Source organism: Saccoglossus kowalevskii, chromosome 11 (assembly GCF_978046115.1).
Source record: "Saccoglossus kowalevskii chromosome 11, keSacKowa6.1, whole genome shotgun sequence".
Classification (NCBI taxonomy): domain Eukaryota; kingdom Metazoa; phylum Hemichordata; class Enteropneusta; family Harrimaniidae; genus Saccoglossus; species Saccoglossus kowalevskii.
The window spans coordinates 20,036,644-20,053,235 of record NC_140651.1 but is presented as its reverse complement, the minus strand read 5'-3'; the positions used below and the strand labels follow the sequence as shown (position 1 = coordinate 20,053,235).

Sequence of the window (16,592 nt, the reverse complement as noted above, 5' to 3'; positions counted from 1 at the left end):
GACAGCATCTAAATACATCGGTCATGTACGCAAACGCAGTACAGTCCACTGCAGAAATTGACGAGTGCGAAAGATATAGAAACGTTCATGTATGTTATAATATTTGTACATACTAAATCTGATTGGCTAATATTATGAAGTCGGTACGTTGTTCTTTTTTTGTCTACTCGATTGTTCTGTTACCTGTTACAAACTACTGGTTCGTCACGAGCAACAGTGTCGAAGTTAACACAATATACTGAATAATGTTTGCACATTAAATTAAATTCGGCAAAATTTCGACAATTTCTTTTCAAATTGTATCTACAAAAAAGAACTTTTGCCTAACACTGTAAACTGGCGTTGCTACGAATCGCTGCATAAATGCAGTTTTTTTTTCAATTTTAATTAAAATGATTTTTTAATTATTATTTTTTCAATCTTATTTGTTCTAAATTAATATTTTGTGAGACCTTGTTTATGTTTGATTTTGTAAGATTCAGTGACAACAATGTAATGTTCGGAAATAAATATTCTTTATATCTCAAAATTCAGTTTATTTGTTATAATATGTTGTGGGAAAATCTCAGTGAACCGATAAATAAGTGACCCTGCCCAGCTTATCTCTTTAACATTTGCCCCAGAAACCGCGTTTCCAGTAGACAAGGCCAGACGAAGTAATTTCCATATTTCTAGAACGGTTTCACGATGTTGAACACGCATACGAAATGTTCCCACCTCATTGCTTATTAGATAAAGATAGGGAGTCATAATCAGCTCTGAAAACGAGGCCGAAACTTCATAAAATTTTAGTCAAGAGGTAAGACGTGTACTCTGCTTTACACACGCTGCTAGCGAACAACAAGTGGAATTTTTTACTTTTACACACGGAAAGGTGATGGAGCTATATGTGAAGGTAAGCTTTGTAGTCTTTTTTAAAACAACTGAAGTTATTTTATAGTTTGCGTCTATCTCTGTATAGTCACCGATGAACCTACTGTTTGAAGTCCAGCGACCAGTAGCCAATTCCAGCTAGTGTGCTGTTCCATTGACCGACAACCACCTAAAAATGGCCTAATTATTGGCGTGTAATCGTACATACCATTACCAGGCCCCGCTTATACCTCGAATTCCAAATCATTCAGCTTAATAGCCATGGCAACTCGATGATGAATATTATCGGTAAGAACGTGTTAGATGTGACCTTGTTTTTTCGTGTTTTATTTTTTATTTTTTCCGACGTGTTTATGAACTAAAATCGCCGACATGTTCAATTTGGAGCCAGAGTAGTCATAAAACAGGTGATTACCGTGACCACTCCCAATAATATCAGTTGTTAATGATATACAATCTCCCAGTTAAGCTACTGCCATGAAACGAAGGTATTTGTAATTTAAACTAAGGCTAGAAATTAAATTCCGATGTATTATGGTGGTTTTATTATTTAAAACGTCAAATTACCAATAAATAAAACAATAATAATAACTTCATTACATATCTGTCAAGCTATTCTTCATAATTGTGTATGAAAAAATTAGTAAATAAATTGGTAAAGAATAAATATTGACTTGAACCAAGCTGGGTGTGGATGGGGTTTGTCAAAAATATATCACTGAACTTTTTTGTATAAATTTAGTAATTGCATCTGATATCTGCACCCCTTATATACTGTCTGTATAATCTGGAAAGTAAAGTGGCTTAAGGTAGAAGCCTACTCATAAATTAAAGAAAACAGAATTTATTCATTTTGCAATAAATTGTACTCCAAGGCAATATAAGGATATTGACCTAAGAAAAGTTGGGGGTCACCAGCCTTTTTTTCGAGAAATTGATGGTTGTATTTTAGTAGAAAGTCGCTATTTTGATACTATTATAGCGATTTTACCACAGGTTCCTATGGCAGAGATGCAATATCTCAAAATCTAACCTGGTGACATACATGTAGGCTGAAAAAATCATATATTGTTAGTGATGGAATACTTTTTGTTGTCTGAATTATTTAAAAAATCTGGGTTTTAAAAAGTGTAAAAAAAAATAATATTTTTCTTTAACATTGTGTTCAATGGAATTGTTCTAAAAATAGCAATTTTCAAGAAATATTAGGACACGTTTCTCAAAAAGCTTAACTGTAACACACAAAATAATGCTATTTCATTGTACCATGAGACATTATCTTCATGATTGTATATAATAAACTCATGAACATTGTCATGTGATTTATGACCAATTTTGTCAAAAATTATGACTAGGCTTTTGCCTTAAAGGGCAGCAGTTCTATATGAGACTCATAGCGATGTATATAACATGTGTAAAATGTAGGTGCACTATACACTATAATTTTTATTGAAATAAGAGGCATTTTGACTGCGGATTATGCTCAAATTTGGACCTACAAACTGTTACTGTGGAATACTTTATTTTCGCTGGAATTAATTTTCGCTTAAAAGGCTTTTTGGGCGTTTTGCTTGGAATTTATTTTCACTGATTTTTCATGAGTTTAATGTGAAATATAGGAAAAAAAATTATATTCACTGGATTTTATTTTCACGGAATCATCCCTACAGTGAAAATAGCGAAAATAAATTCCAAGCGAAAATAAAGTTTTCTACAGTACTTTTATTTCTTATCTCTGGTGCAGTTTTTTTAGTCTGTGGGTAGAATGAGGAACAGTGATCTTTTTTTGTTGCCTAACTGACAACAAAACATTGGGAGTATCATATTTTTGAATAAAAATTGAATGCTTGAATTTTTCAAGCCTAAATTCATTTATTTGGCTGTTGCATCACCTTATTCACACTATACACCTGACATATAAAAGAAAAAAAAAACTTGTAGTCACAAATAGAGCTTTTGGTATTTATTTATTTGTGTTCACACATCTGTGGTTAGCTATTACAAAAAAAAATCTGACACCATATTTTCGTAGTACCACAAACGTCTTGCCCAGTTTCAGGCTTAAAGAACTTATTAACAAATATATGATTCTCAGAAAAGTGGGTGATATGATAGCCTAAATTAGATTGTATAGAAAGCAAAAAAGAACATTTTACCTCAAAATTATCTTATAAATATTGAATAAAATATAGTAAATTCACTGATACTATATAGTTGTAGTTTCTAAAACAAATTTCTGCTACAATTTTCTTTACTAGTATATTTCATAAATGCAATACTGTACACTTTCCCTTCTATGTTATTACCTCAAATGTTAATTTGGAAATAAGTCACCCCATGATGTTAAAAGTTAAAAAATTAGCCCCAAGTTGTATAATTTCCCCACTAACTGACTGACCTCTGAACTTTTTGTATGGGAATTGGAGCCTGCCTGGGGTCAAAGGTGGATGGTAACACAATCACAGCCAATATGTAGTTGTTATTGAGGTTTCAACAGTGTAGTACTTGTGTTCTGGTATGTAGTTTGTAAACACTGGTTTTTATTTTATTGTTGCGCATCATGTCTTAAGTACACAACTGTTTAACATGACAAATCCTAACTGAGCGATTGTACGTGGACACCCTATATACCACATGAGAATTCCTGTGTGTTGTTGCGTACTTATTGAATTACCTTCACAAATTGACATCGGTGTAATGCACTAAGGTGACAATAACCTGCTGAATCTGAGCATTGTCCTTTGAACACCTTGAATTTCAAAGTCCACTTTCGTTGGTTTTCACAAAATAATTTTTACTCGTGTAAATTTTGAAAAATGTAATCAAGACTTGTCATCGATAAGGAATTATGTCAATTTCATCCAGCATGCATGACTAATCATTTAAAATGACCAGTTGGGAACTTTAAATCTAATTTATTAAGATTCCTGCATGAAGTTACAGGGATAGGAAAACGTGCATCATTATGGAAAGGGGGAATAATGTTTTCTCTTGTCCATATTACATAATTATGAGTAAAATTTGATGTTTATTTTGTGAGGGTACATGTATCAAATTATAGTACCTACCACATTGAGAATACAAACATAATAAACATGTAAATTATTCAGATTAATTTGGATTTGTTAACAATTTAAATGCCATGGGGAATGAAAGTCAGTTGTGAATTGATGGGAATTGAAAATCAGTAACAAGAAGTCTATAAAATTGGAAAAAAATATTTTGCACATTACGCCCATTGCAAAGCATCTGGTTTATTTGAACAAAATTGAAGTTTAGTTAATTTGTAGCTATCTGCGCACAATTAAATATCTTTTCTGACCTATTGTGCTGTGTTTATGTCAGTGCTCGTATATCATATTTACTATTAATAGCATATATTCAAGTACCGTACTCCCTGTCATAAGCCAAGGGGCCTGAACATGTAAAATCAGGAAAATTAAGTGGTGGGCTTATACTCTAGGACCGCCTCAGAAAAGATGATTTTTTTGGGTCGTCCTAGATTTCAATGACAATCAATCATGTTCTTAAAAATACACACATTTTATTACAATAGGATTTACATACCGTCTGAATTTACGGTGTAAAAATGGGCAAGGTCTGTGGGGAAAACAGTCAAAGGCAAGATCTTTATCATTATTTTCGTTGTGGAATGTTTTCGAGCATATGCAAACTCGTGATACAAAGCAATTTTCGCCATGATGCTTTTCACCACGATTTCACCTGAAACAATGTCTTTTGACCTAACAGTCCTTCGTTAACCAATCAAAATGTGTCATACCATCGAAGTTTTCTGTTTATTGACGATGTAATTTTCCTAACGCAATGCAGAAGTGATTTTCTGCGATGTTAAAATGCGTTCAGTTAGCACTAAAAATAAATGTGATATTTCCCTAAAAACTGGTAATTCGAATTTTCGAAAAGGTAAACTGAGTGTGAAGGAAGTATAATAAACACCTTTCCCGGTTGCCAACAGGTCATGTCGAAGAAGAGTTTACTCATTCACACCCCATTGATGATAATCTCAATGGACATGATTGTTCTGAAAAGTAAAACGATGAACCAAACTACCGTACTAAGCTCGATTTTTATGCAATGAAACATACTTTTTATATGCATATTTTATTAAATGTTGTCGTCTATTGGAAATGAGGTGCTTTTAATGGAGCAATGTGGTTCATGGGATTCTGTTGGAGATGAGGTGCTTCTAATAGAGCAAATATGGTTCATGGGATTCTATTGGAGATGAGGTACTTCTAATAGAGCAAATATGGTTCATGGGATTCTATTGGAGATGGAGTGCTTCTAATAGAGAAAATATGGTTCATTGGATTCTATTGGAGGTGAGGTGCTTCTAATAGAGCAATGTGGTTCATGGGATTCTATTGGAGATGGAGTGCTTCTAATAGAGAAAATATGGTTCATGGGATTCTATTGGAGATGAGGTGCTTCTAATAGAGAAAATATGGTTCATGGGATTCTATTGGAGATGGGGGTGCTTCTAATAGAGAAAATATGGTTCATGGGATTCTATTGGAGATGGGGGTGCTTCTAATAGAGAAAATATGGTTCATGGGATTCTATTGGAGGTGAGGTGCTTCTAATAGAGCAATGTGGTTCATGGGATTCTATTGGAGATGGAGTGCTTCTAATAGAGAAAATATGGTTCATGGGATTCTATTGGAGATGAGGTGCTTCTAATAGAGAAAATATGGTTCATGGGATTCTATTGGAGATGGGGGGTGCTTCTAATAGAGAAAATATGGTTCATGGGATTCTATTGGAGGTGAGGTGCTTCTAATAGAGCAATGTGGTTCATGGGATTCTATTGGAGACGGGTGCTTCTAATAGAGCAAATATGGTTCATGGGATTCTATTGGAGATGGGGGTGCTTCTAATAGAGCAAATATGGTTCATGTGATTCTATTGGAGATGGGGTGCTTCTAATAGAGCAAATATGGTTCATCGGATTCTATTGGAGACGGGTTGCTTCTAATAGAGCAAATATGGTTCATGGGATTCCATTGGGGATGGGGTGCTTCTAATAGAGCAGATATGGTTCATGGGATTCCATTGGGGATGGGGTGCTTCTAATAGAGCAATGTGGTTCATGGGATTCTATTGTAGATGGGGTGCTTCTAATAGAGCAAATATGGTTCATGGGATTCCATTGGGGATGGGTTGCTTCTAATAGAGCAAATATGGTTCATGGGATTCCATTGGGGATGGGGTGCTTCTAATAGAGCAAATATGGTTCATGGGATTCCATTGGGGATGGAGTGCTTCTAATAGAGCAATGTGGTTCATGGGATTCTAATGGAGATGGAGTGCTTCTAATAGAGAAAATATGGTTCATGGGATTCTATTGGAGATGGGGTGCTTCTAATAGAGCAAATATGGTTCATGGGATTCTATTGGAGATGGAGTGCTTCTAATAGAGCAATGTGGTTCATGGGATTCTATTGGAGGTGAGGTGCTTCTAATAGAGCAATGTGGTTCATGGGATTCTATTGGAGATGGAGTGCTTCTAATAGAGAAAATATGGTTCATGGGATTCTATTGGAGATGGGGTGCTTCTAATAGAGCAAATATGGTTCATGGGATTCTATTGGAGATGGAGTGCATCTAATAGAGAAAATATGGTTCATGGGATTCTATTGGAGATGAGGTGCTTCTAATAGAGCAAATATGGTTCATGGGATTCTATTGGAGATGGAGTGCTTCTAATAGAGCAAATATGGTTCATGGGATTCTATTGGAGATGGGGTGCTTCCAATAGAGCAAATATGGTTCATGGGATTCTATTGAAGATGGGGTGTTTCTAATAGAGCAAATACATACTTTATGTTATTTAACTATCCTATTTGAATATTATCATTGTAACATCCCCATCTGTTGAGCAGCAGCAAGACTACACGACATATATATCTACCCATATTCACTGGGTATGATATATGTGCTAAGTAGCTTGGTGTCAAAAATGTTGATCTTTGGAATCGCCTCTCTAATTCAACAAACTTAGTTGTTCTATTTGATGAGTGTCCTCAACAATACAAATACAAAATAATTTCACCCGATGAACTGAATCTTGTATGAGTTTATTAAAGCCTGTTGATAAGTACAATCATCGAGATGACACAAAATAACCTTCACTTGCATGTATGTAGCTTTGCATTTTATGTAAACAATGTTTTTGAGGTTTATTGCACTAGTGCACCAGTTTCCGAAACTAAACCTTTAGAGCACCATTGTCAATTTAAGACAATCCCATCTACAAGATGCTTCTCTGCACATGAAATAATAATTTTGATCAGAAACTAAAAGCAGTATCTGAAACTCTGTATGGTTCAAAGTGATGATGCAGTTTAGTGACAATTTTTACAAAAGGTTAATACCACATTTTTGGAAGGCAGGGCAGACTGTACTAAGGCTTATACTGCAGAGTCCGCGCTTTGAATCAATCTTACAAAAGTCCTGATGTAAGGAACACACACTAACCAATATACTTTAGAACGGATGCGAATAATTAGTAAAAATATGTGAAAAGTATACAATTTTGTTATTCTCCATATTGAAAGGTACACCACACTGGAGATATGCACAATGTGCATGTGATAAAGCAAATAAAAATTAGAAACTTGTTTCCATGGAAACCCTCTTTTGGTTGCTATTTCAGATTGAAAAGTGGGCTCATAATTCAAAAAACTATTTTGGCTACTCAAAATTTTTTTTTTTGAATTTTAAACAGCCAATCACAAAGAATGTACAGTTTAGCAAAGTTACTAGCAATGTAATTTTGTTGATCATGACTGCATATACTGTAAGTGAGTTGTTGAGTAAATTGTAAAAATTTTATCATATTGGTCTGAAACAATATTATCTCCAAGAGTGGTGCAGTAGTTTTATACTGTTCAATTTTTAACCTCCTCAAACAGGCCATGTTCTCTGTTTAATTACTCGTTCGACTGTACTAAAACATGTCTACTCAAAATATACAGTTGTTATTGACATAAAAAGTGTGGATTCACAAATATGCACCTGTTCTGAAATACTTCAACTTGCACTACCCGGTAATTTGGAAAATGAGTGAATATTCTTGTAACCATTAAATATTTCAATAATTTCAAGACCCAAAATGAAGCTTTAGAAATGATCAACTTTAAAAAATGTGAAAAATTTCCGTTTATTGTGTCAACTATGCATGTATATATATGCCTCATTTGTCTGAGATAAATAATCTAAATAAAATATCTTTGCACTAAGTCCATATTTAACATGAGTTAAATCATCATTCCCAAATAAAGGCATCTACTTGAACTTTGAACCTATATTACTTTGTGTTGAGCGCCACACCTCGATGTTCTTTTGTTCAAGTTAATCTATCATTCAGTGATAACAAGATAATTTTTTTGAGGTCATCTGTAGACCTACATTTTGACACGTGACGAAATTTTTAATCCTTCATGTTTGGAGAGGGATTACAGTAGTTGTGTTTACATTATCATTCGTCGATCTGTTAGTTGACCAAAACATGGTAAACGATACGCATATGATAATAATAATAATTACTTTTATATAATATTGAAATCATATCCATTTGCCGTTGCGTTATTTATCCATTTCTCTAACTTGTCATTGAGGGCGCTGTTAAGAATTTTGAGGGAATGTAGAAATTATTATTTTGAGTTTTTACTCATTTAATGAGCTAACTTGCATATTTAATTTCTTTTGATTTCTTTCAATGTATTAAACTGTTTCGTGGAATGGAATGAAATGAAACCAAATGGTTATTTGATAATCTGGATGAAGTGAAATTAAGCATTTCATGTCAAACATTAAATTAGATTTTAGATTAAACTGCTTAATTATAGTTATCTACAAATTGGTGTTGAGTGACTGTTCAGGGAGTACAGGCCTGTACAGGGCTCATACTATTAATTGAATTTCCATATGTTAACATATGACAAGATTGCTATATGAAAAAAAATAACAAAGTTGAAAACATGGTTCAAAAATGGGAAATCAACATGTCAGTAATCAGCCACATGAAAAAAAACTAACATGTTGGCCAGCTCAAACTCTTACAAATCTCAGGTAAACAAGACACACCTACTGTATTTGGATTGCACCTAGAGAAATCACCAGAAAAACACCAAGATTAGAACATCCAAATACACACAGAATGAACCCACATGTACACAGCCGCTAAGTAGTAAACAAAAGACCACATGTTGGTCTCACCTTTGACTCAGGTGATTACGCCCTTAAACAGGGATCACCTGAGAAAAAAAATATTTAAAAAATTTCATTGGTTCTTGCAAGGCATTTAAATGGCTACGAGCAGCCATTGGTTGATTAGTGGCATGAGACCTTCAAGGAGTTAACATTGTTCTGGTTTGAGACGTTACTACAAACATGTTAGAATTATGTGGTAGCTTACACTTACTGATTTTATGTCATAATGAGAATGTTACTTCTACAAAAAAAAAAAAACACAAATCAAGTTCCTAGCACAAACAAAAATCAAATTGGATAGAAATTAGAGATATAAATGCTTTCAACTATTTTACGTCGAATTAGTAATTGCCTTGATCCACAGGTGGTTGGTAAATATTTCATACTGCTATTAGGTTAAAGGACGATAGTCGTCACACCACGTATGTGAGATATGGATCTTATATGGCGACTTTGAGAGATAACCAAGCCCTTTGCTGATAAGATAATTTGTTTGGTGATTGAAAGGTATTGAAACAGTCGGCGGCAGTAATTAGTGCAAGTGGGCGCCAAGGTAAAAACTTGTACTCGTGATTTCATTAGAAGAGCTCATGGCGCGATGACTACTGCCCTTATATGTCACATAGGCACCTATTTATTTTCAAAACAATTGTATATGGCAAGTACATCCTGGTATTTCAAAATGTTTTTATTAAAACATGATAGCCAAGCCTTTGATTTGTGATTTTAGTGAAAAACAAATAGATTTGATGTGGCATACATGTACAAGATTGACTGAATCAGCATCATTTTTGAGACAATGTGTACAGAAATAAACTTTTCATGAAAACCTATCTTTACCCATTCACCATGGCTTTATAGATCAGAGGGAAATTGTATGCAGTGATGAGAGATAAAAACAAGTCTCGTGGTTTTTTTGCTGTAATTTGTACAATGCATTTTCAGATAAAACTCACCAAAAATGTTGTTTATTTTTAAATACTTCTAGACATTGTAAAGTACCTTGTAACACACTTTCCATATTTCATCTATTAAAAGCACATGCACATGCACTTTATTATTATTAATACGTAATTGGCGAATGTGCACTCCTATTGGAGGTCAAATTTGTTGTATTTTAGGAACTGAATGTTAATTGTTTTTGTTTGTACTTTACTCTATGATGTTTCCCTTCGAGCAGGTACGTTTGAACTTGAAATTAAATAAAAATAAAAACCAGTAGTGTTATAGCTGTCACCGCAAGAAATATTTTTGTTTGTTAATGGGAGAAATACATGTGTTTCTTCTTGTAAATGAACCTAGCGTCTGGTGTTTACCCCACTACGCATTTGACAGCTGACTTTAGGTGATACGTGTCAGATGACCTTTCTAAGTGACAATAACAATGTACGCAAAAGGCTCATGGGTAGACGCTTGTTTGTAAACAGTGTCACACTATTGCCATGTCTTGCTTTAAGTGAATTACAATGAAATTTGCAACATTATTATATTATTTGCGATAGTTTCAACCCATATGTGACTGAGCAAAATATTCAGACATATTCTCACTATAGAAAGAAAACAGTGCAAACACAAAAAATAAATCCCAGGTAATTGTTTATTGTATGTACCACATGGATCCACAAGTACGACTATTGAGCCATATATTTTCAATTTGGTCTGGACCGTGAAAGTCATTGTGACATGTTTTACAACACATGTAAAAATACATTTTTTGCTTATAAGTTATATGAAATTCTGTGACGGTAACATCTTCCACGGTGCTTTAGATATAATGTTTTCTTGTTCATTTCAGGCAGGGAGAGATGGAAACACTCTTGGAGATTGTCCGTTTTGTCACCGTATACAAATGGTACTACAACTCAAAGGATTAGACTATCAACTGGTACCAATTAATATGCAAATTAAACCAAGAGAGTTCCTTGATATGAACCCATCAGGAAAGGTTCCCGTTTTGTATCATAACGGTGTATTGATGGATGACTCAGCAGTCATTGCCGACTACCTTGAGAGGACATTCCCAGAACCATCATTGGCAGCAAGTACGAAAGTAGCTGAAAATGCTGGATCAAATATTTTTCAAAGATTTACAGCGTAAGTGTTGAGAAGAACCCAAATATCAATGATCATTTTTAGCCAATTTTCAGCTTTTTAGCTCCGCTGTCGACAAAGTTATTACTGGTTGTCCGTCGTCGATCGTTTACAATTTCAACTTCTTCTTTGAAACCGCAAGTCAGAATGTTTTCAAATTTTATATGCAAGTACCTTGAATGGTTCTTTCTCAGATTTGTTCAATTCATGTCAAAATCCCAAATTCTCTAATTTTGGTAAATATTTTTGTTATGATATTTTCGACATTCTGTTAAAAACCGCAAGTTCAATTGCTTTGATATTATACATATAGGTAGTACATGTGGACCTCTGTCAGATTGTTCATTTCATGATGATATCTTCAATTCTCTAATTTTTGATGAATAGTTTTGTAATTTTTGGTAAAAAGTGATATTTTCGACTTCTTGTTAAAAACTGCAAAGTCAATTGCTTTGATATTACATATATAGGTACTACATGTGGACCTCTATCAGATTTGTTCATTTTGTGATGATATCTTTAATTCTCTAATTTTAGTGAATATTTTTGTCATTTTTGGTAAAAAGTGATATTTTTGAATTGCTTTGATACTATACATATTGTTCATTTTCTAATGATATCTTCAATGAAATGTGCATGAGCTGAGCTATCTTAGCTGACAGGCTGCTTGTTTAAATATTTGCGAAAATGATTGGCTTATGGGTTCTGTCTGTCTGCCCGTCTGATTTTGTTTAAAAATGGTACAAATAAAAGCCATAAGATATGCATTTTGGGAAGTTTTTTTTGTTCAAAAACATTCTAACTCTCAGCATTGTCATGTTGTATGACTTGTTTTTGGAAACATTAAGCTTTTATGTTATTAATTTTACATTGTAAATTATATTAATAACTTTCTTAACACAAAAACATTATTTCTTATTTATGTGCAGATATTTGAAAAATAAAGATCCCAAAAAACAAGACCAGATGAGAGATTTATTGAGAGATGAACTACAGAAACTAAACTCTGTTCTTGCCAACTCATCTGGAGACTACTTAGATGGTGATATACTGAAGCTTCCTGATTGTAATATTTTACCTAAATTGTATCACGTGAAAATTGCAGCCCGTCATTATAAGGTCTGTACATTTGAACATTTTTCACTTTAATGTTTTTTAACCAAGTTAAAAGTTTTGAGCAAAAAAATTCCTTTGTTTCAAACCTGTAAGATAATGGTTGATTTAGATTATGTTATCAGTAATTTCAGATTTCTTACCCATTATGAATTATTTGAAAATATGCAAAAATGAAATGTTACAACATTATTTCACAAAAAAATAATTAGTATAAATCAGAATTCCCAAATAATTAGGGACAACCATAGTTAATACCCAACCATAAACTGTGTTGAATTTCCACCACAATTTTTATTTTTGTGTTAGAAAACTGCCTTAATTGTGAGTGCACATGTTTGTTTGTTGAGATAAATTAATATTACTGTAAAATTTGTATTAAAAGCCGCATCCTTGATAGAAGTCGCGCACATTCTCTTTGAACAATTGAGAACCAAAAATTCATCATTTCTCATATTTGTAGATGCTCTAATAGAAGCTGCATCATTTCTGTTGCATTGTACCATTTTAATAGAAGTCTCAGCTTCTAATACATATTTTACAGAACTGTTTTGTCTAATGATATGGTATTGTATTGCTTCATCCACATTAGTGATATTAAATTTACTGTTACTATGATTGGTCACATGATTTTCAACTGCCATTTCTACTGGTAGTTCCTCAAGATTTTATCAACTAATTATAATTTAACCATTAGCCATGGATAACCTGATATGAATGTAGGACATGCTGATGTAGGTTAAAGCGAAGGAGTCGCCACCTTTGTCGACTTTGCGTTCTTAGCGTGTGTTGTTATCATCGCTTAGGACTCAATTCCCACGTGTGTGTAGGTGACGACCCTCCCGCTTTAATATATTCAGTTTGATTACTACTGATTCATTTTGGCAAGCTCATATGTGTGCATAACCACCAGCGTATACAAGGCATTCCCTATAAAATACAATACTTGTTACATTAATTTGTACACAAGTCAACTATTGTTGTTTTCATTCAATGCAAAATATTTTTATTGTTGAGTCACTGTCTAAAAAAACACAAATATCATGTTTTCATAAAAAATAATTCAAAAATAGGTTCAGATAACCTTCAGGCAGCGCAGACAATGAAAAAAGTTACATCACACTGTGGTGATATGGTTTTTGATCTGTCCTGTGTTATGTCACACTGTGGTGATATGGGTTTTGATCTGCCTTGTGTTATGTCACACTGTGGTGATATGGGTTTTGATCAGCCTTGTGTTATGTCTCACTGTGGTGATATGGTTTTTGATCTGCCTTGTGTTACGTCACACTGTGGTGATATGGGTTTTGATCTGCCTTGTGTTACGTCACACTGTGGTGATATGGGTTTTTGATCTCCCCTGTGTTACATCACACTGTGGTGATATGGGTTTTCAATCTGCCTTGTGTTACGCCACACTGTGGTGATATGGGTTTTTGATCTGCCTTGTGTTACGTCACACTGTGGTGATATGGGTTTTGATCTGCCTTGTGTTACGTCACACTGTGGTGATATGGGTTTTTTATCTCCCCTGTGTTACATCACACTGTGGTGATATGGGTTTTCGATCTGCCTTGTGTTACGCCACACTGTGGTGATATGGGTTTTTGATCTGCCTTGTGTTATGTCACACTGTGGTGAAATGGTTTTTGATCTGCCTTGTGTTACGTCACACTGTGCTGGTATGGGTTTTTGATCTCCTCTGTGTTACATCACACTGTGGTGATATGGGTTTTCGATCTACCTTGTGTTACGCCTCACTGTGGTGATATGGGTTTTTGATCTGCCTTGTGTTATGTCACACTGTAGTGATATGGGTTTTTGATCTGCCTTGTGTTATGTCACACTGTGGTGATATGGGTTTTCGATCTGCCTTGTGTTACGCCACACTGTGGTGATATGGGTTTTTGATCTGCCTTGTGTTATGTCACACTGTGGTGATATGGTTTTTGATCTGCATTGTGTTACGTCACACTGTGGTGATACAGGTTTTTGATCTCCCCTGTGTTACATCACACTGTGGCTATATGGGTTTTTCGATCTACCTTGTGTTACGCCACACTGTGGTGATATGGGTTTTTGATCTGCCTTGTGTTACGCCTCACTGTGGTGATATGGGTTTTTGATCTGCCTTGTGTTACGCCACACTGTGGTGATATGGGTGTTTGATCTGCTTTGTGTTATGTTACACTGTGGTGATATGAATTTTTGATGTGCCCTGTGTGACATCACACTGTGGTGATATGGGTTTTTGATCTGCCTTGTGTTATGTCACACTGTGGTGATATGGGTTTTTGATCTGCCTTGTGTTATGTCACACTGTGGTGATATGGGTTTTTGATCTGCCTTGTATTATCTCACACTGTGGTGATATGGGTTTTGATCTGCCTTGTGTTATGTCACACTGTGGTGATATGGGTTTTTGATCTGCCCTGTCTTGCATCACACTGTGATGATATGGGTTTTTGATCTGCCCTGTGTTATGTCACACTGTGGTGATATGGGTTTTTGATTTGCCTTGTGTTATGTCACACTGTGGTGATATGGGTTTTTGATTTGCCTTGTGTTACGTCACACTGTGGTGATATGGGTTTTCGATCTGCCTTGTGTTACGCCACACTGTGGTGATATGGGTTTTTGATCTGCCTTGTGTTATGTCACACTGTGGTGATATGGTTTGTGTTACATCACACTGTGGTGATATGGGTTTTTGATCTCCCCTGTGTTACATCACACTGTGGCTATATGGGTTTTTCGATCTACCTTGTGTTACGCCACACTGTGGTGATATGGGTTTTTGATCTGCCTTGTGTTATGTCACACTGTGGTGATATGGGTTTTTGATGTGCCCTGTGTGACATCACATTGTGGTGATATGGGTTTTTGATCTGCCTTGTGTTACATCACACTGTGGTGATATGGGTTTTTGATCTCCCCTGTGTTACATCACACTGTGGCTATATGGGTTTTTCGATCTACCTTGTGTTACGCCAACACTGTGGTGATATGGGTTTTTGATCTGCCTTGTGTTACGCCACACTGTGGTGATATGGGTTTTTGATCTGCCTTGTGTTATGTTACACTGTGGTGATATGAGTTTTTGATGTGCCCTGTGTGACATCACATTGTGGTGATATGGGTTTTTGATCTGCCTTGTGTTATGTCACACTGTGATGATATGGGTTTTTGATTTGCCTTGTGTTATGCCACACTGTGGTGATATGGGTTTTTGATCTACCTTGTGTTATGTCACACTGTGGTGATATGGGTTTTTGATTTGCCTTGTGTTATGTCACACTGTGGTGATATGGGTTTTTGATCTGTCTTGTGTTACATCACACTGTGGTGATATGGGTTTTTGATCTACCTTGTGTTACGTCACACTGTTATGTATGTAATAAATAGACAATGCTGTTTTCTTTATTCAACAGAAATTTGAGATGCCTGATGAGTTCCCATCATTAAAAAAGTATTTTGACCTCGGATTTGAGAATGAAGCATTTTTGAAAACCAAGTGTGAAGATGAAGAAATCATATTCGGATGGAGCAAGCACATTAGATGAATTTAGACTTGCTCATTCTGTGCTTATCACATAACTTGCTATGCATTTTTTAAAGCTACATGTCTGAGTTTTTTTGGCATTTTTTTGGGTCCATGTGATACTTACCCCGGTAGTCAAAAATCTCTTTTATTTTAGCAAAGTCATCTTGGGTAAATTGGTAGTATGTAGTATGCACATACAGCCAGAAAATGTTTGTCTGAACTATGTGTCTACTTAGATATTATTATTATTACATATTTCATGTTACATAGAACACATACCTATTACCAGGACTGCACTCTGTCAGTATTAAATCTAGTAAACTAAGATTTGTGTGAAGATGAATTAGTAAATTTACTACATGTAGTATGTATGTATATGTATTCTTGCTTGCTTTTCTTGTTTTAATATGAATGTTACTAACATTTTTAACAATCCACTGAGATTCCAGAAATTTATGTAGTTTTGTTTGTTTTTATGTAGTATAATTTGGACTCAGTAAGGCTAACAAAATATTTGTTTTGAGCATATATATGTCTATATATTATGTAGTAACATATCGTTTTTTCCTCCATTTTCACAATATTGTGGCTAAAACCAGAAAAACAAATTTTGACCTGCTCCCCTTGAACTGACACAATTGATCACGAGAAACAAATAATTTTGTTGGGAAAAATGCACAGTTTGGCTTGGGCAAGCAGTTTTTTTATCTGAGGAAAATGTAGTACTGGTAAACAA

The 16,592-nt window shown here is 34.8% G+C and overlaps 1 protein-coding gene across 1 annotated transcript; it reads left to right on the top strand.

Moving 5' to 3' along the window:
• Window positions 1–765: 765 nt before the first annotated feature.
• Window positions 766–16,006, top strand: LOC100368280 (uncharacterized). Its single transcript, XM_002735452.3, has 4 exons — window positions 766–895; window positions 10,904–11,202; window positions 12,129–12,318; window positions 15,744–16,006. Exons 1-4 carry the CDS (start codon window positions 878–880, stop codon window positions 15,873–15,875), a joined length of 639 nt encoding a protein of 212 aa, XP_002735498.1. The 5' UTR covers window positions 766–877; the 3' UTR covers window positions 15,876–16,006.
• The last annotated feature ends 586 nt before the right edge of the window (window positions 16,007–16,592 follow it).

What these genes read in the sequence shown, in the direction of transcription:
- LOC100368280 (XM_002735452.3), top strand. An exon ending in ATTTTTCAAAGATTTACAGC is followed by an intron (nt 11,203 to 12,128) that starts GTAAGTGTTGAG and finishes ATTTATGTGCAG; the next exon opens with ATATTTGAAAAATAAAGATC. An exon ending in TTGCAGCCCGTCATTATAAG is followed by an intron (nt 12,319 to 15,743) that starts GTCTGTACATTT and finishes TTTATTCAACAG; the next exon opens with AAATTTGAGATGCCTGATGA.